The sequence below is a fragment of the Lontra canadensis genome, unplaced genomic scaffold (genome assembly GCF_010015895.1).
Source record: "Lontra canadensis isolate GAN:19392208 unplaced genomic scaffold, GSC_riverotter_1.0 scaffold28, whole genome shotgun sequence".
NCBI lineage: Eukaryota > Metazoa > Chordata > Mammalia > Carnivora > Mustelidae > Lontra > Lontra canadensis.
This window is the reverse complement of record NW_022631022.1, coordinates 3,457,842-3,483,873: the sequence shown is the minus strand read 5'-3', so window position 1 is coordinate 3,483,873 and position 26,032 is coordinate 3,457,842. Positions and strand designations below refer to the sequence as shown.

Sequence of the window (26,032 nt, the reverse complement as noted above, 5' to 3'; positions counted from 1 at the left end):
CAGGAAGGTTCAGTTTCTTGCCACAGTATTTCTCCATGTGGCTGCTCAGGAACACAGCTTCCCCCAAGGCAAGTGGTTTGAGAGCCAGAAGCACACTTTTTTGGCCTTCAAAAAAATGGATCTATAGGGGTGCCTGGGTGGCTCAGTTAGTTCAGTGTCTGTCTTCAGCTCAGGTTATAGGCCCAGGCATCCTGGAATCAAGTTCCACATCAGGCTTCTTGCTCAGCGGAAAGCCTGCTTCTCCCTTGCCTGATGCTCCCCCTACTTGTGCGCTTTCTCTCTTGACAAATAAAATCTTTGAAAAAAGCATCTATTTTTTAAAGAAATATGACATATAACATTGTATAAATTTAAGGTGTACACCATGTTGATTTGATTCACTTATATACTGTAATATGATTACCACTGTAGACAGGACTCGTACCTGTATCATGTCTGCACTGCTTTTTGTCACCTGTAATCTCAGAGGTGACATACCACCACTTTTGCTGTATTCTGTTGGTTACACAGACCAACCTGTTATAGTATGGGAGGGAATACACAAGGGCATGAGATACCAAGAGGTAGAATCACTGGGGACCATCTGGGAGGCTAGCTACCCCAGTGAGAGGAAAACCACAAAAAGTAAATCCAAGAAGCTAGAAAGCTTGGTTCATTTAGCATTGGGGGACAAGAGCCCTGCAACCTTAGGAACCCCTCAGGGAACCAGCACATGGCAGAAACACAATTAAATAGTATACATTATGGGTATAGAGGATTTGCCCGAAGTTATTTTTTGGGCAAAGGTTAAATTTTATTCAGTTTCTCCTTTTCTATTTCAGAAAGGAAATATAATTTATTTAAAGGAAGTATAATTTATTTCAGAAAGATTTCTAACCAAAGTATGTGAAAATGTTTGGCCCTTGAAGGGAGTATGCTTCAGTTTGGAAAATGGACTCATTATGACAGTTCTTTACTTCTATTACTGGATAAATCTAGTGCTCCTGTAGCCAGGCTCCCTGAGGTGTAAATACTGAATGTGGTGAGAGAGGACTAAGTATTGGAAAGACACTTAAAATATCTTACCCGAAAAGCTGGAAGGGTAGAAGCATTTTAATGTGCATTAACCCTACCAGCTTTGCTTTGTGTTGTCATACACTCCAATTGACAAGGTTTTATACTCCTGTCTAGTTTGCCCACAATGTAGTTGTTCTTATTCTTTAAAAATAGATCTTAAATTTATGTAATTTAGAAGCAGTTCTACACCCAGTTACATTTGCATAGAGATCAGAGTGCTTCTGTAAACATACATTCTCCCATATTAAGTCTGTAAAATTGGTGTTTTTAACCTTCTTGTACAATGAGGAAACTGAGTGAGGCTAAGCCACAGAACTAGTTAGTGGTCAAGCAGGATTGGAAGATTTTTCTGACACTGAAATCCTGCATTTTCTAATTTACTTCCCAGAAAAGTGTTTCATACCTTTTAGACTATTGCTTAATGCATGTTATTGTGTAGCCTTGAATTAAAAATTGTGGGGTTTTATACTTCAGATTTATGGATTTCATTTTATGTAAATCTTACCTTGAAAGAATGAAGGAAAACTGAACTCTAATGAAATGTTTAGGGGTGAAGTATATGGATTCCTGCAACTTAGTGAAATACATCAAAAATCAGATGGGAATGAGCAGGTGACAAAGTGAATATAAGAAAAAGTTTAAGTTTAGATCTAAGTGTTGGTCCACTGAACAATACTTTACTTCTTATATGTGAAAATTTTCATATTAGAATATGGGAGAAAATAAAACAGTAAACCCACTGGGAAAAAAGAGTAGCCTCTAATGCACTGATGAGAACTTGGCCAGACTTGTAATTCCCGAGCACCCTGCATTAAGCACCGTGCCGTGGGATAGGACAAGCAGCCATCTAGAAATTGTCCCTGTCCCAAGAGCTTCTGGTTATAAAGAGACAGATTCCATTTTCTCATTGGCTTTGTTCTTTTTCAGGGTTGTACATAAATTTCCGTCACCTTTATAAACAGCGCAGGCGGCGTTACGGACAAAAAAAGAAAAAGGTCCACTAAAAAGATCTTGATGACTTCTTGCCAGTTTGAGCCTAATCTATAATTCTTACAGTTTTACCTTCTTGTACTGATGTAAAAGTTTTTTTAAAGTTAAATGATTAAATTCTCAGTGAGGCTATATTCCCTTCCCCCCAGTAACATTCCTGAATTTACCGTATTATCTTAGTATAGTACTTGCATGACATGGATTCCCGGTATCTGAGGACAGGTTTGTTCTTGTATATTCCATTAATGACAGCAAGAGACAGCCCTACCCCCAAGCACTCCTTGTCCAGTCGCTTTCACATGGGCCAGAGGTCCTGCTTCAGTGCCCTAACCCTGCCAGATACTGGTCATTCTTACAGCTGGCCTTTGTTCATTTCAGCTGTTGCTTGGAGGGTTTAAAAAAAAAAACACAAAAACACTGTTCAGGCAGGACCTTATACATTCTATCCCTGAGGGGTGGCACTGATAAAATATTTGAGTCTGAGTGGGACTAGAGAACACATTACTTCTGAGCATCTTTTGGCTTATACCACCACCTGTCATGACAGTGCTTACCTGTGTGCACACCGAGGAGGCACAGAATGATCTGAGAGAAACCAGGAAGAACCTTGGGACACCATGATCACTTATTTCATTCCTAGCTAAATCAGAATGATCTTCAACACTAGAGAAAGATGAAACGTTAGTTTAGAAAACGGTGAGATTATAAGCGTTCCAAACCCAAATGGCTACAGGTGTCAGAAGGGTCAAACCGTTAGTGAGACAGCTGCTGGCAGGGCGGCCTGTGGCAAACAGGAAGCAGAAGAAATGCGCAGGCAGACCAGTCCTAGCCTGTGCACGTACATAAAATGGCTCTCTTCCTTCTTCTGTGCTGGCCAAGTCCATTACCTTGTAAACCTGTCAGAGTGGCTGGTGGAACTGACCTCAGAAATGGCTGCCTTTCTTCTCTTGTTGTTTCACTGGTCAGCTCTTGGAGAGCGAAAAAAGTGGGAATTTTGGCTAGAGAATCTTGAAAAAGCTTCCTGGCTGGAAACCCACCCACAGAGGAACTGAGAAAAATGGAGACATTGTAAAGTTTGGCCATTGTCAAAAATATCATTGTTTCCTCTAAAACATTCCAGTTTCACCAAGTAAAATATATGTTAGAAGTAATGCTTGTATAAAAGAATTTAAGAACATGGTAGCTCTATTCTGTTCTGCCATTCCTATTGTTCTTGGGTGAGAAGGGACTCCGTAAGTTACACTGTTTCTCTGAGCCGGATACGGAAACTTGGTTTGACCTAAAGACATCAGATTAGCATAGGCTGGCTGATTTTTTTTTTTTTTTTTTAAATAAGTTCATTGCACTGAAGGGTATTTTGCATGTTTGTAACTTCTGTCAACACTTGTTTGTGTTAACTTCTGTTCCTTCACCTGACTTTATTTGGACAGATCAGCTTTGCAGTATATGCTGCATCTTTGTGGCAGAATCCTGTATTCTTAGTGATTGTTATAAACTGTTGCGATCTGAGAAAGCAAAACATTGTGTATTTCTATTAAACATTTACAGTCAAAATCCTAACAACTTGTGCTTAAAGATCGTTTAGTCTGATGGGTTTTCAGGTTGCTAATGATAAAGTCCTTTGTTCAGACAAAATATACTGCACTGCATGGTGAAATGTTAAATTCAGCGTGTGAAATGGTTGCTTGAGGTGAAGCCTGCAGGAGGGTTAACCTCCAGAGTCCACAGAGCAATCTGAAAAGCACTGATGGCAGAAAGCTTGGAGAAGTTATCTGACTTGGCTAAGGTCCTGAAGCTAGTGAATGAATTGATACCGTACTGATGAGAGAACAGTCAGATCCACCAGGGTGGAACCTGGCTGAGGCAGAGACCTAACCAGTGTCAGAAATAAGAAGTCCATATGGAACCCAAGAACTCTCAGGACTTATGAAATCTGTGCCACTTAGGAAGTTGAAATTACATCCAGGTGAGAGGACAGACCAAAAGTCAAAGACCCATTAGTTTCCCAATGAATCCATTTTCTAGAAAATCAGGTATTTTATTTTCATTAAAAAACAAAACAAAGCCAAAACTTGAAGAAGTAGGAATCATTTTATACATTTATAGCTGCTGTTTAAGTCTATATCTCAAGACACACTACACCAAAGGGTTACCATCAAGTTTTTGCCCAAGTTCTAAGGACAGTTCTGAAACTTAATGGTGTTGGACTCGTATTTAGCAAATCCCAGACAGTCTGAGCTGGGCTGCTCATTCCAAGGACAGAAGCTGGAAAATGTCCCTAAGGTTGGGAGAGGAGAGGAGGTACCTTTAGGAAGCCTGAGAACCCCCGCTGATTAGGAGGAAGTGGGGAGAGCTCTGTATTCATCAGTCCTTTAAGTTACTCAGGAGGTGTGCTCACTGTGGGAGCAACAGTGGTTTTTTGGGGCTTAAAGACTCAGCTCCAGAAAACCAAGGTCAAAGCCCAAGCAGCACAGCCCAGCAAGTGGTGCTTCCGAGGCAACCTCAGGGAAGTCTTGGGGGGAGGGGGAGCTCTTGCAGAGGTGAACAAACTGGAAAGTTTTTACCCTAAATCCTTTTCACCTGTCATGAAAGAAAGCAGGAAGGCTCCCAAAGTCAGTTTCACATTCTTTCAGTGCTGCTCCCGGAGAAGTCTGTATGCAAAGGTGTGATGTTGTGCTCGTAGCCGGCATACTCAGAGGTGCCGGTGCTGGCTAGCTTGAGCTGCTGGGCAGCGTGGGTCAGCTGGAAGGCGGCGTCCGGGTGCGCTGTGTCGGGCAGCAGCGTGCACTCCCTTTCCAGCATGTCAGCCACCCCTTTGAGCAGGTCCAGGAAACCAAATGCCAGGGCAGCCTTTCGTAAACGGTTTAGCTCCTGAAACAAGATAAAAAACAAAAAAACCCCACCAGTGTTCCTGAAATGTACTTGTCACATACTTTCTAAATGCTCAACTTAGAATACATTTTTCTTGATCCCTGAACTTGTGAGCATTTTTACAGGAGAACAAATGCTTGTGCAGAGATGCCAGTAACAAGAGACTGTGAGGACATGCCAAGAAGGTTCCTCTTGGCGATCAGACTGGCCGACTGAAACAGGCGGTCATCACCACAGTGGGTGAGCGCTTACACCAAACATGGTGAGACACTTCCCACACGTCATTTCATTCACTCCTGTCAGGAGGATGACTTTTCCCATGACTCAGGCATGGCAGAGGCTAGCCCCAAACCTCAGAGGACTCTGAACCCTCTGCTGCCTCTTCTCTGGCTGGGCCTCAGACTGAAGAACAGTGAACATGTTTGGAGGAGGCTCTGGAGGATTCAAGAAGTCTGACCTGAAAGACTGCCACCAAAAGAAGGGTTGGGTAGTGGATGGAAGCAGAGAAATACAAAGAGCCCCGTCAACCACTTAGCAGTGCAACTAGGCCACTTGTGTAGCCTCTCTGAGGCTCAGTGGTCTCATCTGTAGAGTGAGGAGGACCTCTTCCATGTCCGCTGTGGGGGCTCACGCAGTTGCCTGGCAGAGGCCCTTTCACATCTGATATGTGGGACTCTGTAAAGCCAGAAAAGAGAAGTGGGCTTTCTGACCATCTCTCTACTATCATCTGTTAACAAGGGAAAGTTCAGAAGAAGGCCAAAGTACAAGTGTGCCTTCTTGAATAGACAGCTGACGACTGTAGGGGATAAAGGGACTATAGCCAAGTGTGGGGGGTCATCAAGGGCCTGTGTGAACTATGGGCTTCATGGGGAGGGAGGGCATGGCTGGCTGAGCAGCTCTGTGAACTCTGATTAAGGTTGCTCTTGCTTGAGTTCACCAGCTTGCCACATAATTAGGTTTGAAGACAACAGTGACATAAAAGTAATGAGATAACACCCAGACAAAGTAGCCCCGTCTGTTCTCTGGAAGACATGCTAGCCTGGGGTAGGCTATGTGCACCATAAAATATTAGTAGCTGGGCTACAACTGACAACACAGCGTGCCTCACACTGCCACTTAATTTAATTTCAGCAAACACCAGATGGAAAGGCAAGAAACAAGGTGTTTACTTAAATGAACCCCCAACTCTACTCACTGGTTATAAATTTATTCCCTCCACCAATAGCTCTGGATTAGCTAGGCAGGATTCTGGAGGGCCATCCTTTTGTAATTCATATAAATACAATTTTAGTAGTCATTCCTGGAAGCAGCTTCTCTGGTAACGTAAGAATGTTTTGGGAGATCATCATCCCAGGAAGTCACCCTGGTTGTCCAGGGTTAGACTGGATACTCATGACAGTGGTAAGGCGAGTTCAGGGCTTTGACTCACAGATTCTTTTGACTCCTTTCCTCAGCCATTCACAGCAGCATCAAGACAGAGGAGCCCTTGTGCACAGAATCAGGCCACTTAAACACTTCCAATTCTTGGATTTTTAGGGCAGCAGTGGACCTATCATTTCTATGGACTTTACAATGAAAACACTGAGGCACAAACCAAACATTTCTCATGCCTGTCCATGTTCACTCTTTTACCCCATACTCTAACTGCTGTGAATCATTTATTTTTGGTACACATCCCAGGGACCCCCCTCTCCCACTGTAATTCTGACAGTCTTACCTTATAGAATGTCTGTGTTTTTTCAGGTAGTTTCCTTGCATTTCTTAAAATCTTCTGTACATCTGTCTGTCAAGGGTAAAAATATTTCAGCATTAGGGTTCTGTGGTAAAAGGGGAAAGAATACAAAAGGATGGCGCTAGATGTTTAGAGGAAAGAAATTGGGAACAGAGGTGCAGTGTCAAGATGAGGATCCCTCTGAGTCAATGTCACTGTTCTTTACATTAGTAAAGCACCTCCCTCCTTCAAAATGTTTGATGATAATAAATCCCTTAGTGACAGAAATGAACTTGTCTCACAAAAAATACACCCAATAAACCTATACATCTATGGCCAGCTGCTTTCTGGCCAGGGTGCAAAGACCATTCAAGGGGGGAAGGTACGGCCTCTTGGACAAATGGTGCCAGGACAGCTGGCTATCCACATGCAAAGAACAAAACTGGATTCTTACTTAACACCATATAAAACAAAAAAACCAACTCAAAATGGTTCAGAGACCTAACTGCAAGAGCTAAAACTACAAAACTCTTTGGAAGAAAACATGGGCATAAGTCTTCATGACCTTGGACTGGTCACGATTTCTTAATTATGACAACAGCAGCATAGCAACAAAAGAAAAAAAAATTGACAAATGTTCTTAGCAGTATTATTCACAATAGCCAAAAGGTGGAAACAATCCAAATGTTCATCAACTGAATGAAATCCAAAGGAAGGAAGTACTGCTCTATGTTATAACATGGTCAAATGATGAAACATTATGCTAAGTGAAGGAAGCCAAACACAAAAAGTCACATGTTACATGCTGCTATTTATATGAAATATCTAGAATAGGATGAATCCAAAGTCCGAAAGCAGATTAGTGGTGACCAAGGACTTGGAGAAGTCAGGAATGTAGAGTGACTTGCTTAACAGGTACAGGGTTTCCTCTTGGGGTGAGGAAAATGTTTTAGAACTACATAGTGATGATGGTTTTATAACATTATGATTGTACTAAATGCCACTGAATTTAAAATGGCTGAAATGGTGACTTTGATGTTATATGTTTTTCACAATTAAAAAAATATACATCCAGAACAAAACAAAATTTAAAAAGTCATTTGAGAAAAATTCAGCTTTCCTTCTGACAGGGAAGTAGTGGGGTCAGGGATAGCAGGAGAGAACCTGATTTTCCAACAAAACCCCTCCCCCACAGCCACGACAGGGTGTGTCCAGTCTCTATGCAAAGAAGAAACCGTGCCATCAACAGAAGCTATTTCCCTTGTCAGGTGGCCTAAGTAAGTCAGTAAGTCAGTGGAGGAAGAAATATCACTGAGCTTGCCTGAAAGCAGCATAGTGTAATCTTAGTGTATAAGATTAGAGAATCTTATTTGAGAATAGTGTAATCTTAGCTTTCCATAAAAGTGTTGTGGAATTAAGGTGTACTGCCATTGCTTGGGTTCTACTGTGGGGACAGAAAAATAACCCCATGAAGATTTTTATATCCTTCTCAAAAAACTGTTGTCAAAGATAAAACCCATTCCGTCAATGCCTCACCATGTCAAAAATTTTACACTGAAATTCAATGCCAGGAAAGTATGTCTCTCTAGAACTGACATGCTTCCTTCTGTCAGACAAGAAAGGTTATATATAACCCTACATGTTGCTCTTCTGACCTTGATAGCAGAAAGCTCGGAGCCAAATTGCTCAAATATAATCATTTCGCCTTGAGTTCCCGGTGCAACTGTCTCCCCTCTTCCTCTAGGGTTTGTACTGCTCTAAATTTTGTAAGAAGTGATTTTGCTGCATACGTGTTTTACTGTAGGCCACCTCAAATCCTTTTTGGAAATAATGACAAACATTAGAAGTAAGTGAATTACTAAGTATCAAAGGAAAGGAAAATCAAATCAGATGTCTAATTGCCTGCCAGAATCCCTCCCCTTGTCCCCAGCAGAAAGCAACTTGAATGGTAATGTTACCTGCAGGCCACTGGGTTTGATCCAGACGGTCACATTCTGAGCATAACTGCGTTTGTTTTTGGGCTGCAGGGGAAATGGGCTCTTATTGTCATCCTCTCCATAAGGGTTTTCTTTAGCATCTTAAAAGGAAAACACATTCTTGAAATGACATCTGGCAAAACATAATCAATTACATTTCCAATTAGGCTAGACGCTCTCTGAATCATTCAATATTCTTCATCCTGTTACTTCCCTAATTAAGAAAATCCATTCACTTCCCTCAGGTTAGGGAACCTGTTCCCAAACAATACCACTGATGTAGGAGACTAAACAATCAACTGAGGCCCAAATAGGTAAAAAACCAAAAATAAAAACAAACCCAGCATAATGTTTTTAAAGAGATAACTTCACTTATTTGCTTTATCAATTGAGATCAAAGAGAATAAAACTAATACATGCAACCATTCTAAAGTACATATTTAAAGACGATATAAACACACATAATACAATTCTTTATAGTCTGGCCCAGTGCTCTCCAAGAGAATTTTCTACAATGATCGAATGGTAGCCACTGGCCCATGCAGCTACTGAACACTGACTTGTGGCTAGAGTGACTGAGGAACTGAATTTTAAATTTTACTTATTTCAATTTAAATGGCCTCAGGTATCTAGTGTCTATTGGACTGGACATCATAGGTCTAAGCACTGAGAAAATTCCAGAGGAAAATTATAGGTAGCCACATTAAGGAAAAGGGCAAGAGAAGAAATACTTTTTGGTGAAATATACTCTATGTCGTCATGGCTTATTAGTTATTGCTTTCAAAGATTTAAAGCCCAGTTGATTTTTTAGCCATGTGAATAAATAAGGGTTTCTGTTTTTCTACCTGCTTCCCAAGCCAATGAAACTTTGCCACAAACTCACAAGCCCACTTATATCTACTGGCTCATTTTATCCTGACTACTACCACCTTCTGGGGTAGACAGAGCTGGGATCATTTCCCCACCAAGTTCAGAGAGCTTATATCCCTTGTCCAAATGTTCGTATTTCCAACTGGAATGAACCCAGTTTCTCTGAGCCAGAAGCTCTCTAACCCCAATTTGGTAATTTAAATGTTTTATACTGGCCCCACACTATGTGTCAGTGCCCCCCACCCAACCCCTCCAAAAAGTATCGGCCCAGCTTTCCAGGCATATTTCCACAAATACTTGCATATATATAAGACCTTTTAGCCAGGTCAGGATCCCAGCAGTCTTTTTCCTTGTAGCATATTTATTTCTAACTTGCCTGCCACTACTTCGGTTATTTCCCCTGACTGGAGTGCTCCCCTTCCCTCATCCATTTATTCCCTTACTCACTTGCTATACTAAGTCCCCACTATGAAGCAAGCATTCTCCTAGGAAGTGTGGCTGGAGAGGATTTTTTTCTAGACTCAAGGAACTTACAGAATAAAGAATATTTATTAAGTTCCAAACACGTTAAATATATACCTTCTTTCCTTACAGCAACCCTAGGGGGGAAATATTATTGGTCCCATGAAAGATGAGGGAACTGAGGCTCAAAGAGGTTGGATCTTCACAGGCTTCACAGTTACTCAGTTGGGCCTGCTTGCAAAGGCAACACTCTTTCTACCACTCAACCTCACTGTTCCTCACATATCCAAACTTACTTATATTCCAGGTCCAGATCTTATCCCACCTTCTCCACGAAGTTGTCCCAAGTATTCCTGGCACACAGCACTTTCTCTAGACCCTTTTCTACTGTAGCACTCAGTATCAGTATCAAACATTGCAATATCTAACCACAGTCTATCTTGTATGGTCTCTAACTGTTTGAAGCCTATATGTGGTGACTGGTTTGACAGACAAAAAATACTGCATCTATGAAAAAAGAACAGGGAACTCTTAGACATAAGAAATCTGGCAGCAGAAATTAAAAAAAAAAAACAAAACAAAAAAACACAACCCAGCTGCAAGATAAAGCTCAAGATACCTTAGAGAAATTAGAAAACAATGGAAAAATGGGTGGAAGGTAAGAAAATTATACAAAAATCATCAACAGATGTTCTAGAAAAGGGAGAAGGGAGGATACAGAGAGGGGGAAATCAAACACATGATTCATGTTCCCAGGACTAAAGAACAGACTTGCCAGATGGAAGGGCCCCCTGAATGCCCAGCACAATGAATGAAGAAACCAACAATGAATGAAGAAACCAACAAGTAAAGACATGATTCTGAAAACCCAGAACACAAGGGATACAAAGAAGCGCCTCCAGTAGTGCAGAGGAAATAGAGATCTGGGTCAAAGCCCTGACAGCATTTCACTAGACTCTCAGGAGCAACATAGGAAGCCAGAAAAGAAAAATGGAGCTTGCATCAAAACCCTAAGGTAAAGTCATTCCCAACCAGCACTCAATATCCAACAGAATCAACAAATGAGTGTAAGGGATGAAACATAGACATTTCCAAAGATGCAAGATTTCAAATGTCTACTTCCCATGTAGCCTTTTCTTAGGAGGAGTCACGAAACAGGGGAGCCACAGGAGAGACAGGCAGGGAAGGCTGACAGCTACCCAGCAGGCACAGAGAACAAATAGTCCACTTAGGAAACAAACAGAAGGGAAAGGATTCTAAGGGGAAAAAAGAGAAAACAGACAAAAATACCTGAAGAATGTATTTTACTTAGGAATTAGCAGTAAGTACACAGAAAAGAAAGAAGAAAAGCAAAGTAAAGCAAGTAGAGGGGAAGGCTATGAGACAGCCCAAAGGGAGGGCTGGCTGTCTTCATCTGCTGCTCGCCGCCCCCACAGCCTGCCTGTCCAGCTCTTTCCCAGAGTCTCTGAGGAACCTCAGTGTCTTTCCAACAGCCTTCCTTTTAAAGGAAGTTAGAAGACAGCGGACCTTTGAACATGGTGTGAAGTGTACAGGTCCACTTATACACAGAATTTTTCCTAAAGATACAAGTACTGTAAATCTATTTTCTCCTCCTCAGGATTTTTTAAATAACAGTTTCTTTTCTCTAGCTTTCTTTATTGTAAGAATGCAGTATATAATACATACATATATACACACGATAATATATACAGATATGTATATATAAATACATATATATACACAAACAAAAAAAGTGCGTGTTCATCAACTGTTTATGTTATTGGTAAGGATTCTGGTCAACAGTAGGCTCTTACTAGTGAAATCTGGGGTAGTTAAAAGTCATAACCCCACATTATTCAAGGATTAACTGCACATTTATCTTGCCTGCTACAAAAAAGAACAAAGTACCTTTAAAAAAAAAAAAAACAAAAAACTGGTGCAGAGAACAAAGAGCTCCAAAACAAAATGTAACTCAGTGTACCACACAGCTTAGTCATTTAGTCATAAATAACGTTCACATCATCTAACAAGGACAGAATACTGCTTCACCCAAAAAGAACACTATAATCACACTGGAAGGACAGAGGAAGGGAAAAATGTTCTTCTTGGGTGGGTGGGTGGGTGGGGACAGTGGCGGTAAGAGAGCTAAGCAGTCAACCTTAAAAAGTCAAAATGACATTTAAAATGAAAAGAAAAGTCATGAAATATATACTTATATTATTTAGAAATGTAAATACCAAAAAAACCCCCCAAACCCTCTTACAATTAGAAGTTGTAAGTAGTTGTTACTAAGAACAGAATGAGAAATAGGAGGGATAGGTATAAACAACCGCACCATTTTGCTTGCCTTGTTTTAACTAAAAATTAAAAAAAACAAGTTCTTTGACATTGGCCGTGGAAACATTTTTCTAGGTATGTCTCTTCAGGCAAGGGAAATGCAAGCAAAATAAAGCTATTGGGAGTACACCAAAATAAAAAGCTTTTTGCACAGCGAAGAAAACCATCAACACAACAAAAAGGCAACCTACTGAATGGAAGAAGATATCTGTAATTGATTATATCCAATAAGGGGTTAATAACCAAAATATATCAAGAACTTATACAATTCAATACCAGAAGAACAAATACTACAATTAAAAAATAGGCAGAGGAGCTGAAAAGACATATCCAAACAGGACATACAAACGGCCAACAGACACATAAAAAGATGCTCATCATCAGTGATCATCAGGGAAATACAAATCAAAACCATAATGAGATACCACCTTATACCTGTCAGAATGACTAAAATAAAAACACACAAAAAATAGGGGCATCTGGGTGGCTCAGATAGTTAAGCAAATGACTCTTGGTTTCAGCTAAGGTCAGTCACATCATGCGTCATGGGATAGAGCCCTGGATCAGGCTCCCCACTCTGAGAGGAGTCTGCTTGAAAGATTCTCTCCCTCTGCCCCTATCTCGACATGTATACTCTCTCTCTGAAACAAATAAATAAATCTTAAAAACAAACAAACAAACAAAAATAACAAGTGTTGGCCAGGATGTGGAAAAAAAGAAACCCTTGGGCCATGCTGGTGACAATACAAATGAGTGCAGTGGCTGTGGAACACAGTGTGGAGGTTCTTCAAAAACTCAAACACAGAACTACCATGGTTAATTAATTCTACTACTGAGTATTTACCCAAAGAAAATGAAAACACAAATTCAAAAAGATATATGCAACCCTATGTTTACTGTAGCATTATTTACAATAGCCAAGATATGAAAGCAACCTCTATGTATCGGTCTATAGATAGATGGATAAAGAATATGTGGAACACACACACACACGTATTATTCAGCCATAAAAAAGAAGGAAATCCTGCCATTTGTAACAATATGGATGAATCTAGAGGGCACAATGCTAAGCGAAATAAATCAGAGAAAGACAAGACATGACATGATTTTACTCATGTAATTTCAGAAATAAAACAAATAAAGAAAGAGACCAAAAAAAAAAAAAGCCCAGACCTTAGGGCACCTGGATGGCTCAGTCGGTTAAGCGGCTAACCGTCAAGATCCCAGAGTCCTGGGATCAAGCCCCCCCATCAGGACCCTGGCTTGGCAGGGAATTTTTCTTGTCGTCCTTTCACTGAGGGGCTAGACCTTCCACATTCCTAGCTTTACTCAGAGATTTCAGTTCTTTGTCTGGTTTGGAAACAAAGTTGTATCTCTTCTCCTGTGTGAACTTTAAAACCCCAGACCCTGCATCCTAGCTCAAGAGCTGGCCAACTGCCTGGTTTTGAGTTAAAAATGGTCTTTACATTACATAGTTGGGGGGAAATAAAAATATTTCATGACACATGAAAATTATGTGAAATTCAAATTCTGTTGTCCATAAGATTATTTTATTGGAATAGGTCATTCCTATTCATTTATGTATTGTGCTACAATAGCAAAGTTCAGTAGTCATGACAGAGATCATACGGTCTGCAAAGCCTAGCATATTTACTATCTGGCCCTTTACTGAAAAGTCTTACTGCCTAGCTTCTACGGTCAATATTTAATCAAAATCTTTTCTAGGCTTCAGTGGCAAAGGCATCCTTCAGGCCTAACTGACATAAACGTACATTGTTTAAGACAGGGTAAGCAGGCTATGTATTGTACATGTGTATGAGACACTACTTTCTTCTTTCGTCTCTTTATTCTCTTGGCTTCTGTGACATCACTTTCTTCCACTTTTCCTTCTACTTATTCCTTCTTATTTTCCTTTATTAGGGCCCTTTCCACTGACCCCATAGTTAACCTTTTCTAGGGGTTTGGTTCTTGGCTCTCTTTTTGCCTTAATTACATATTTTCCTGAGGCAAGGGCTTCTTAAAGTGTGGTTATGGATCACCTGGGCTGTAATCACTTGGATAATACTAAAACTGCAAGTTTTTTGGGCTGGAATCCAGACCGAATGAATTAGAATCTCCATAAGTGGGGCCCAGGAAACAATTTTTAAACAAGTTCTGGGTTTTTTGTTTGTCTTTTGTTTAGTTTTGTACACAAAAACTCAAATGTGTGAACCACTGCCCTAAGCAATTGTCCTCATTCTCACCATTTTAACTACGCTTATAACTAAAAAACTATGTATTAAACTCTGTCCTCTTTCAGGAACTCTTACACGAATTGTCTCTAGCCTCCTCTACCTAAATCTCACAGGCAAAATGAGCAAAGTTGATTCTGCCTCCTGAGTATCTTTTGCATGGATCCCTAACCTCCCTGTTCCGGCTCTCATCCTTACATCTCCAGGACTGTCACAGCAAACTTGTAACTGCTGGATGCTCTTACCTTTCCAAATCCTCACTCCACAGAATTATCTATCTTTCTTTTTTGAAGATTTTATTTATTTACTTATTTGAGAGAAAGAGAGAGAGAGAGAGAGAGCACACATGCCTGAGCAGGGCAGGGGGAGAGGGAGAGAAAATCTCAAGCAGAGTCCCCACTGAGCACAGACCCCAGTGTGGGGCCTGAGGTTATGACCTGAGCTGAAACCAAAACAAAGTCAGATACTTAACTGAGCCACCCAGACATCCCCAGAATTATCTTTCTAAATGCCAATTTATTAGCTCTCACTTGAATTTCAGCCATACTATGGATCTCCAGGGAGCACCAGTACCCAGAAAAAAAAAGTCTCCTAACTGGTATCTCCACTTCTCATATGCATCCCCTTCAGTGGCTTCCCAGTATCTGCAGAATAGTCTCAGCTTTCACATTTCAGAGGAGGTATGCCCTATTCCAGCCACTGCCAACTTCTAACCCACCACCGGGCCCTCCCCGCCCCACCCATGCTTTGTGTTCTAGCTTTGCTTTTCTATAGGTGATCCCTTTGTCCAGAATGCCTCTTCTTCCTTCATTAGCTCAGCAAATCTTTTTCTTCAAACCTCAGTTTGGGTGTCCCTCCTCTGTGAAGATTTTCCTGCGTCCTCTACGCAGAGCCGATCATCCAGGCCAACCCTGATCTCGTACAAGTCTTTTACCCCTCACAAGTTTGTTTAGTAGATGTTTCTGAAATTGAAATGGGCCCAAATGAGTCCAGAATGACTCTACAGTTGGAGCCTGAGTACCCAGGAATACGTAGGCCTCAATCAGGAGCGGGAAAATCATAAAAAGGAACAGCTTAGGAGGGAAGGTTTAAGAGACGATGGTTTCCTTAACAAACATGCTGAGCTGCTTGGTACTATGGCAGAATACCCAGGTGGAGAGGTCTAACTAGGAATTGGAAACATGATATGCAAGTTTCAGGGAGAGATCAAGTAGGACCAGAGTTCTACATCTAGGGGAGTCTGAAGCTATAATGTCTAATGGAATAGTCAAGAGAGAATAATAATCCAAGAGAAGGCGGCAAAGGAAAACATCCTGAAAATCATGAGACAAGAGGAAGACAAGACAACAAGATAAGGCAAAGCTGCTAAAGAAACAAGTATCAGAAGAATGGAATATTGGGAAATCTAAGGGAAAACATTTTTAAGAAGGAAGGGGATTAAATTATCTATAAATGACTGGGGTTACTGAGTTGAAAACAGTATACTGAAGAAAAAAATGTTTATGGACAGTAGCTTTTCACTCTAAGCAGTCAGAGCACTTACGTTTACTTAAAGCAATCTAAATGTCAGTTTCCCTTGACATAAAGTTGAAAGTTCAAACATCACACTCTGCTGGGGTTCTCCATGCACATATCTGCATTAGAGACCACAGCACATGTGTCGGGGAGATCACACAGCTCTCTGACTGCAGTCAGAGCCATTCAGAATAGCAGAGAGAAAACAAAGTCAAGGTAAGTAAAATCTGATCTGGGTTATACCTGAAATAGGACCCAACTGTGCCATTTTCCCTAGCCATGGGAGAGGTTCTGGGCCAGGCTCAAAGAGAGACATCATGAGGTTTGATTTCTTCTTGCTGTCAGCTTGTGAGTAGAGCATTCCATGCCATTCAGGACTAGATGGAGAGAAGATGGAAGATCAAAAGAATGTCAAGCCTGGGACTATGAAATTATATAAGTCTAGCCAGTGTTTTTCTCTTGAAAAGACATGGGTCTTCAGCTTTGAAATTAGGCTCATTTTTACTAAAGCCAAATCCTAAAACTGAAAATGCATACTGCTATCCTCTGATATTGCCATTCCTCTGGGAAATGTATTATTATTCAATTAGGTAGATACAGAAATCAAAAGCAATCTTAGGAAAGAAAAAAATCACAAGGGCAACAAATAGCTACAGAGGTAGGGAGGACAAAGGGTTGCAACCCATGTTTCAGCTGCCTCCCTGAGTCATTCACAGCAGCACCAACACAGAGCAGCATTTCTAACAAAGGGCACAAAGCCATCACCCAGCTCTGTTCCTGCTTCTCAAAAGGCCCTAGAGGACTCTCATATTCAGAGCTAGTCAGTACAAGCAGCTTGGGTACCAAGAAATACAGCAAACTAATACCTAATAAGAATCGCTTTCTTCTTTTTGAACCAGGTAATTTTAACTCAAGTAGAAATGGAGCTTCACCTGAGTACTCCTAACCTCTTCATCTTCTATACCAGTCAACCCCAGGTGATGGCCAGAAGATGATCAGTCACCTCTTCTTTCCTAACAATAGGTATTATAGAAAGGGAAGCAGATGGTTTTGCAAATTTCAAGACTGTAGCAAATGTAAAAGCTAGAGAGGTGTTCCCCACAGGGAAGGGTTACAGCACAGTGGTTATGAATATGGGGTCTGGAGTCAGAATGCAAGGGTAAGGACCCTGGCTCTTTCATTTATAAGCTGTGTGACCTTGAGCAAGTTCCCTGACCTCCCTAAGCCTCAGTTTCTCATCTATACAATAGGGAAAACACTGACACCCTCTGCAGAGTGTTGTTGTGAGGGGTTACATAAAATTAATATATGTAAAGTGACTGGAGGAGCACCTGGCACATGGTAAAATTTTCAATCAATATTCTTGGTATCCTTTTTCATTTAGTTCTACCTCCTCATCTTATAGCTGAGGAGCCTGTGAATATTGCTTAAGATCCCAGAGCAAGTAGCAGAACTGTTATAACTGAATCCAGATTTCCCAGATAGAAAAGAGGAAAACTATAGGAAATAATATAAAAGGATGTAATATAAAAAGATATACTATAAAAGGATATAATATAAAAGCAATATAATTAAAAGGCTCACTCTGTACTTATTCTAGGGGATAACTTAAAGAGCAGTTTAGGAGGTGATGGTAGGTGGGAAAAGTATGGCAGGGGGAAGAAAAAGGTGATAAGGAAAAATCCGGGAAATATTTCACTCTGTAAATTGATTCTCCCTCATTCAACCAAAGGTAAACAAAGTTCCTTACCCTAACTGAACTATTGCCACCATTCCTTCTACTTTCAGGCTGCCATGGAGCAGGACACAAAAGTTGGGTATTTTGCCCGCAATTTGATTGGCTGAATTTTCATCTTCATTGTCATCAGTTATGCCAGTACCCACCTCATCACCTTCTGTGAAAAGATCAGAATAAGATTAGCTGGTTGTTTCTAGCCTTGGAAGGAGGGTATTCAGTTATAAAGAAATATTGTAACAAGTTAAAAAAACTCCTTTTCTCGTTTTCCTATGTCCATATAAAAATCAGTTTTCACATATTATATGAATTCCATTTAAATGAAACATCTCGAATAGGTAAACCTATAGAAACAGAAAAACATTTAGTGGTTACCTGGGGCTGATGGAGATGGAAAACTAGGGGCTGACAGCTAAAGGGATTTTTTTCTGGCGGTGGAATTAAAATAACAGAAATGGTCTTCTAGTATTATTAGGAAACATTCCATTTTTAAAAATCAAATCCAGTAACTATTCCTTTCCTCTAATTCTGCAAAATGGGCTGTCCTACTATCAACTATATACATTTAAGAATAACTTTAGATCATAAGATGCTTCATCTATATCACTAGAATAGGAAGAGAACTCACCTTTGTTAAGTGCTATTGGTAGGACCAGATGTCTGGACAGAACTGGGGGACTTGAAATATCAGCTATATCAATAAATCCCACTATTTCCAAATCTGAAAAGAATGAATCAACACTGAATTAATGGACAGGGAAATACATTATTTTCTATGTACTAGGTTTCACAAATATAGCATTTAGGTGAGGAATTCAGATGTGACTAGGAAGGTTATTAGACGTTTCTCTGGATGACTCATAATTTGCATTTTAAACAGCTCAAGATACAAGAATAACTGCCTTTCATTTAATGATTTAAGTTGTAAGACAAACCAGTTAGACTTTATTTTTATGAGGCTAGGACCCCAGCCAAGGCAAAAGCTTAAACATCCAATCCTTCTGTTTAGTCAAGGATGTTAGGGTCGGCAGGGGGCGTCATAGTCAAGCACTTCCACCACTCCATCCTTGCAGGAGGAGCAAACGTCCTTGGACTGTAAAGCTATTACTAAAAACATTTCCGTGAGAAAGAAATACATTCACTAGAAGCCCAAGGTAGCAGTCTAAATATGACAATGATTTCTTTGCTTTACAGAAGCTGTATTAAAGACCCAGAGTACTTGCCGGAAACCTAATAGGTAAAAAATAAAAGTTTTATCCCAAAGTACTTATTAAAAGTTTATTTTCTGATTATATAAATAGTAGAAAAACTTAGAAAACACTAAAAATTGTGAAGAGGAAAAATAAGGTCACTCATTATTCACCATCAAAAGAAACATCTATTAGTATTTTATTGAATTGCTTTTCAGTCTTTCTTCCAGGCACAGACATACTCATATTCTCAAAACGATTTTTTTAAAAAAGATTTATTCACTTGACAGAGAGAGAGAGAGAGAGAGAGCGAGAGAGAGAGCGCGAGCGCAAAAGCAGAGTGAGTGGCAGGCTGAAGGAGAGAGAGAAGCAGGCTCCCCGCTAAGCGGGTAACCTGTCATGGCGCTTGATCCCAGGACTCTGGGATCATGACCTGAGCAAAAGGTAGATGCTTAACTGACTGAGCCCCTCTCAAAGCAATTTTTAAAAAAATCAGGGTCATGGTGAGTACACTGTACTTCTACTATGTCAGGAAATTTGCTTCTCTGGAGATTTGCTGCCATTACCTTCTTTAGCTGAATAACGAATAAGTCAGCATAAGCAGTTACATATTTTTCCTTTGAGTAGCAAAAGGTCTACATTTCGAAGTGGTGTAAGCTATAACAAAGATCTTGGACTAAAAGTTTATATGGACAAGAAGAGATCTATTCAAAGTTACCCATCAAAAAAGGATGGGAAGGAAGTAGAATATAGCTGGTCTGAAGGCAACAAAACATTTGGCACAGCTGAACACACTGCAGTAGTTCATGAAAGAGATGAATGTTGACTTCTAGACAGCCAGAGGCTAAAGGCACAAAAAATAAAAAGCCTCTGCATGCCCTTTACTCTCAGACTCCTTCAAATCTGCACACCCGTAAGTGAAATGAATATTTATTGTGCACTTAATTCTATTATAACTGGTTGACCAGACATTTACCTGGTGAACACCTACTAAGCATCAGATGCTATGCTAGGCACTGAAGGTACAACGATGAAACAGTGATGGCTGAATGTGTACCCACCACTCAAGGAGTCCATCCACCAACTGGAGACAACTCTCCTCTTCACTCTTCCTCATGACTTCTGACTCACTCTGCCAATTTCAGCAAAGCACACCTCTAGCACAAACCAGGGAAAAGCAGGAGCATGTCTCCTTTTAGTGAAAATACAAGCAGCAGGGCTCGAGGGGTATGGTGTATCAGAGTGGAGACCTCAGAGAGACCATGACTCATCTAGAGATTTCACTCACCTAGCCAGTCAGTATGAGAGGAAGTGACTTGTCCAAGGTCACACAGGAAGAATCACACAGCTAAATCTAGAAGCTAGCTCTTCACAGATGATCTTATTTATGAGGCTAATCAATCTTAGTATCTATATTAAGAATTCCTTCAGGGATTTCATGGCTAGTGAATCTGATCATGATTTCCAACTCTAGTAATTTGTGGCTATAGTTACTAGGACTGGAGATCACCATGAAATACCACAAGCCTGCCACCATTTTGGCAATGCCTCCTTCCATTCAAAATGTATACACTGGTGATGACAACAGCACCCTAGAGTCAGAATTTACATTTCTTTTAAACCCTCCTGGATAGAGAAGATGCGAGAAGTTATAAGAAAATAAAGATAACAAAAGAACTAAGAAGAAAGTTAAAAAAAAAAACACATCACCTGTGTTGATGACTTTAGGGATGGGATCGATTTCCTCATCTACAACAAAGGGCTCTGGTCTGGGGAAGACCTGCACATCAGCAGTGAGGTGGCCACACTTGAGAACAGCGTGGAAAGGTGTATACGCCAGATCTATCAGTTTTCTAGAATATGATGATTAATTGTTATAAGAAGAGTATTTCTAGGATACATAGCATTTATTTCAAGTAATTTTTTCAAGAGGTTAAGTTTATTTTTCCCTTCAAATCAATTCTTAAAACTATGATCTGACCATTTGTGAAACAGAACAAAATCTGACATTTTTGGTGAGGAAATTTCAATTCTGAAAAGCCCAAAAGCAAGTTAATCTTTTGAAACTGCTGAGTCATTGTAAGGAAGTCAGTATCTATAGGCATTATTGATTTAGTCCCACTTAATTTAAAAGGGAATGAACTTTTAAAAATCACTACTACCAATCATTTTGCCTGAAAATTGTGCAACTCGGGGAAAATGAAATGACAATAGTTAGAAATAGTGAAACAGACATTATAGCTGAATATCAAATTATAATAACAGATTGTAAGAAGGCAAAAAAGCTGTAAGCATATACTTACCCAAACATAGACTGTACATTTTTCAAGCACAGGGGGCCATCGATAGTAAAAATCTGTCCTTCGCCATTGTTTAAATCTATGAGACGTTCAAGACAATCCAAGGAATCAGTACTCTGAAGCTACAAAGCAAAACAGATGACCCTTTTAAAGTGGCACAAAATGCCAAATTATTATCAGCACACCAAGGTCACACCCATCACAATAACACAGGCAATAAATAACAGAGATTTTTTTTTAAACAACCTGAGGCGAAAATAACTATAACAATTTTGATTCAAGGTTACCAAGAGGAATGCTATAGAAAATCATACCAGTAGAGCTATTTTACTCAGAAGTAGTTTTGCAAAGATTCTCAGAAGTGACCACAGTTGGTATTTGCACAGTATCTTCTCTCCAAAGTGTCTCTAACATCTTTTCGGTGAGAGCTATCATTATCTACATTTCACAGATAGAAAAACTGAGGTGAACAAATGTTAAATAACTTTCCCAAATAAATGGGAAAACCAGGAAGTAGAGTTTAATAAAGCATACTTCACAGTAATGTTACTTTACCAGAAAAGTTCAAGTACATTTCTGTCAGTGTTTCTGGTGGAATGGACATAAGAATTTCTAAACAAGGTAAATGTCTAATACCAAAAAGAACATTTTAACTCTTATGCATCTGAAGGATAGATAACAACTCCTGCCAGCTATGTTTCCAGAGATGGACAACACTGAATCTTCAAAAAAGCATTTGAGACCTAGAGCCTTCCAAATTTAGTGATTAGCCTCAGCTGAAAGCAATGAAGTTCAATGTTATAGTATATACAATATAAAACTAATGGAATATACTAAAAATAAAGTCCTAAAATGTATCCAATCAAACTAAAAAGAACTCAGTATTACCTCCTCCAGATTTGCCATGCACATGATGTATAACTTAGATGGGAAAGGAAAAGGTAGCGGAAACCTGTTGCTCTCGCCTCGTTGACTGTGAGTAGCTAGGGAATGCCGAAGTGACCCTCTACCAATGCCAAGACAGCCATCTGTCACCAGAACAACCTGTTTGCAAGGAATGAGAGGAGGTTTGTACATGAAATAACATTTTTATTTAAAGCAGTCTCATTTCTCCCTAATGGCATTTACACTGAAAAACCCACCTCTGCAGGGAGACAAGCAACAAGGTGAATAAATCTCAAAAACATTCTGTCAAGTGAAAAAGGACACATTGTGTGATTCTCTACATGAAGTTCTAGAACAGGTACAACAAAGCTAAGATAAGTCAAATAGAAGCTGTGGGGTGTTGGGGGGATATAGATTAGAAAGGGGAAAGTGAAGAAACTGGTGGGTAATGGAAACGTGCTAGATCTTAACTGGAGTGGTGGTTACACATAGGTGTGTGCATCTGTCAAAACTCAGTAAATTACGTGTTTAACATCTATGCACTTTCCTGTATTTTATCTAATTAAACCTAAAAAATAGTACCTATTTATAAACACTTAAAATCATAACCAACTCATACTAAATTGTATTAAAACTAGAACCTGGCACTGGACGTCAAGAATGACATGTGGTTCTATTTTACATGTGACCCTAGGAAGCATCAGGACAGAAGTCTGACCTTGACACTATTTTCAAAGATGACAAGCTTTATCCATGGGCAATTAAGATGACAACTGCTTTAAAAATATATTTATAGGGGCGCCTGAGTGGCTCGGTCAGTTAAGCCTCTGCCTTCAGCTCAGGTCACGATCCCAGGGTCCTGGGAGCAAGCCCTACATCAGGCTCTCTGGTCAGGGGGGAGCCTGCTTCTCCCTATGCCTGTGCCCTACCTACTTGTGCTCTCTGTCAAATGAATAAAAAAAATCCTGAAAAAAAAAAAATGTATTTATAGGGGTGCCTGGGTGGCTCAGTCGGTTAAGTGTCTGACTCTTGATTTCAGCTCAGGTCATGATCTCAGGGTTGTCAAAACGAGCCCTGTGTCTGGCTCCGTGCTGGGCATGGAGCCTGCTCTTTCTCCCTCTGCCGTTCTCCTGCTCTAAAAAAATGTATTTATAAAAGCCATTTAACCAGACATTATAAGCCTTTAAAGTACACTCTTAACCAATCTGTAATCTGAAAAAGCCTTCAAAATATACCAACAATGGACAATAGTTACAAATTAAATTTCTTCCTCACTGCCTCAGTGATCCTATGTGGTGGCAGATTTTCCAAGCATTCCAGGGGAGGATTATTTTTGCTCTTCCTCCCCTAGCCTTCTAACTTGATAATAATGGGCCACTAAAGTAGTATCAGGCGACCGCACCATGTGAAGTACCAAGACTGGCACTCATTTCCAAAGTCGAAGAATGCTCAATGGCAGTCACCTAGAGAGATGTCATTTTCTGGGAAGACAGTCAACTGACTAGATAAGGCAGTTTCTTCTTATACGAACAACTGCTATATAATGATTTACTTCTGCCCCTACTTTTTTCAGATGCTGTGTGATGAAATTTTTCATGCAATGTCAAAATGAGACAGACTACACAGATAATGAAGACACAGTCCGGCTGGCTGAAACCCTGGTTAGCAAATTTCCACATTAAAACAACTCTATTTGACAGTAACGGATTATAAAAATAATCACTAATAACTTCTATCTCTAGTATGGTATTTTGGACGTGGTTCACTCTAAAACTCATCAAGCAAACCTAAGTGGATCCAGGCCCGGCCCCGGGCCCTCAGGGTATAGGACATCTCAAATTCAGATTCTTCCTTCTGTAAAGGAAGAAAAAATATTAACAGGCAGAAGGCTGTGTGTTGCACAAGACCTTGCTTGTTACAAATTTTCTGAATTTCTTCTCTAAAATGACTGAAGCAGCAGCAAAGGAAACTGCTCTCCACTAGCTTCCAGTTCAGAAGATACTGACAACAAAATTTCATTTATTCAATATACAATATATTCTTAGGATATTCTGTATGCAGATTTACCAAACAATGTTTATGAAATGCCAAACATTTTTATTTCTGAAAGGGAAGTGATCAAAAGACATTTATGGCATTTATTAAAATGATTTCACCTTTTAGTAACAGCTCAGGGTCTTCATTAACCCATGAGCTCATACTCTGTAAAACAGGTGGTTTTGTAGTAAGAAAAAAACAAACTTAAAAGGTGGGTTTACTGAGATATAATTTACATGCAATAAACTTCATCCTTCTTAGTATATGGTTCTGGGAGTTCCAACAACTCTATTTGGTGAGGAACCACTTCTACATTAAGATAAAGACCAGTCCTGGCACTTCCCATTTTCCCTTGTGCTTCATTTGAGTCAATTCCCTACTGTTCCTTCACCCCCAGGCAACCACAATCTTATTTTTAGTTAAAAAATAAATACCAGTAATGTCACTGACACTACTGAGGAACAGGTATTTGACCATATAACAAAAAAATCATACACTATGGCCCACTGCCTGTTTTTGTAAATAAAGTCATTTATGTACTTATTAACTGTGGTTGCTTTCATGCTATGACAGTGGAATTGAGAAGTTGTCACAAACATCAAAAAGCTTGCTGACTCCTGTTGTAGATTACTCTAATTTTCCTTTTAGTGATTTGTTTTCTCCTTTAAATTATACTACCACTTCTCAAAGCACAAGCATATTTACTTTTGTGCTTTGTTGCAATATATTCACAGATATTGTAGTTTTTACAAACTGAAGGTCTATGGCAGCCCTGCCCTGAGCAAGTTTATCGGTGCCGTTTTTCTAACAGTATTTTCTCGCTTTGTGTTTGTGTGTCACGTGGCGGTAATTCTTGCAATATTTCAAACTTTTTCATTATCTTTGTTATAGTGATCTGTGACCAGTGATTATGACTTGCTGAAAGTTCAGATGATGGCTAGCATTTTAGCAATAAAGTATTTTTTAATTAAGGTATAGACATTATGTCTTCTAGACATAATGCTATTGTAACTTAATAGACTACAGTACAGTGTAAAAATTTTATACATACTGGGAAACCAGAAACTTCAACTGACTCAACTTTATGCAACGTCAGCTTTATTCTGATAGTCTGAACCAAACACACAATATCTCCAAGGTATGTTTATACCTGTTTAGAGCAAACTTCTAATTCTTTTTATCCTAATACTCTGTTCTCATTTGATGCTAATGTGGACCTACTATGGACCTGAAGGGCAATAGATCATATGACATTCATACTCATCACTTTTAGACAACTCAGTTGAGATGGTCAAACATTTGCTAAAAAAATGCTACACCAAGATAATGAAGACTATCATGTACTGATGTTTATAATTCTATCACTCAAAATTACAATCGGTAATTTGAGTGTTCTGAAACTCAATTGTGAGCCCTTCGTGTTTTATACAAACAGTACTAGTTTGCCATAAGCCAATCTGCTAGGAGAATGCTTTCCTTAAGGCATAACTGTGCTGTTTTCTGAGCATATTAGTGCTGACTTAGTGCCTTCTTTTAAAAAGATACCAATAATGTATAATAGAGTTTATAGAAATTACAATGCATGCTGTGTCAGAGCCTAAAGAAAATCAAATCACCTCAGTGGTTAATGGTTTTAACTTAGGAAAAAAGTAATGGTTTAATGGTTTAACTTAGGAAAAAAGGAATTGATCGTTACCTGGCAAGGAATCGCACCACCCCATTCTTGCTGAACGATATTGCAAACACCAACTAACGCAGATTCCAAGCAGGTTTTATCATAATCATCCATATTACTTAGTGCTTCCTGATTGAATAAAAGATAAAATTGCTCATTATTTTGTACTGTTTTGTTATTAGAGAACAACA

At 39.7% G+C, this 26,032-nt stretch overlaps 2 protein-coding genes across 8 annotated transcripts in view; one reads left to right on the top strand and one right to left on the bottom strand.

Annotated features, from left to right (window-relative positions):
• The window catches only part of HACD3 (3-hydroxyacyl-CoA dehydratase 3), a 36,583-nt gene extending 34,131 nt beyond the window's left edge, over positions 1 to 2,452 (top strand). The window contains exon 11 of the mRNA XM_032864682.1: positions 1,984 to 2,452. Within this exon, the coding sequence (XP_032720573.1) occupies positions 1,984 to 2,060 (77 nt within the window). The 3' untranslated portion in view covers positions 2,061 to 2,452. The remainder of the gene's footprint in view (positions 1 to 1,983) is intronic.
• A 1,671-nt stretch (positions 2,453 to 4,123) lies between these two features.
• Positions 4,124 to 26,032, bottom strand: part of INTS14 (integrator complex subunit 14) — a 28,767-nt gene continuing 6,858 nt past the window's right edge. For 5 of the 7 annotated variants that reach the window (XM_032864676.1, XM_032864679.1, XM_032864678.1 and 2 more), the window contains exons 3-12: positions 25,863 to 25,970; positions 22,133 to 22,288; positions 21,248 to 21,366; positions 20,655 to 20,797; positions 18,383 to 18,475; positions 17,770 to 17,914; positions 16,263 to 16,396; positions 8,587 to 8,705; positions 6,635 to 6,700; positions 4,124 to 4,917 (exon numbers count right to left, since the gene is read on the bottom strand). In XM_032864676.1, the coding sequence (XP_032720567.1) occupies positions 4,666 to 4,917; positions 6,635 to 6,700; positions 8,587 to 8,705; positions 16,263 to 16,396; positions 17,770 to 17,914; positions 18,383 to 18,475; positions 20,655 to 20,797; positions 21,248 to 21,366; positions 22,133 to 22,288; positions 25,863 to 25,970 (1,335 nt within the window). In that variant the 3' untranslated portion in view covers positions 4,124 to 4,665. Of the gene's footprint in view, positions 4,918 to 5,331; positions 5,593 to 6,634; positions 6,701 to 8,586; positions 8,738 to 16,262; positions 16,397 to 17,769; positions 17,915 to 18,382; positions 18,476 to 20,654; positions 20,798 to 21,247; positions 21,367 to 22,132; positions 22,289 to 25,862; positions 25,971 to 26,032 lie in introns of those variants that run through there. The other 2 variants (XR_004383537.1, XM_032864681.1) reach the window with 2 other exon arrangements.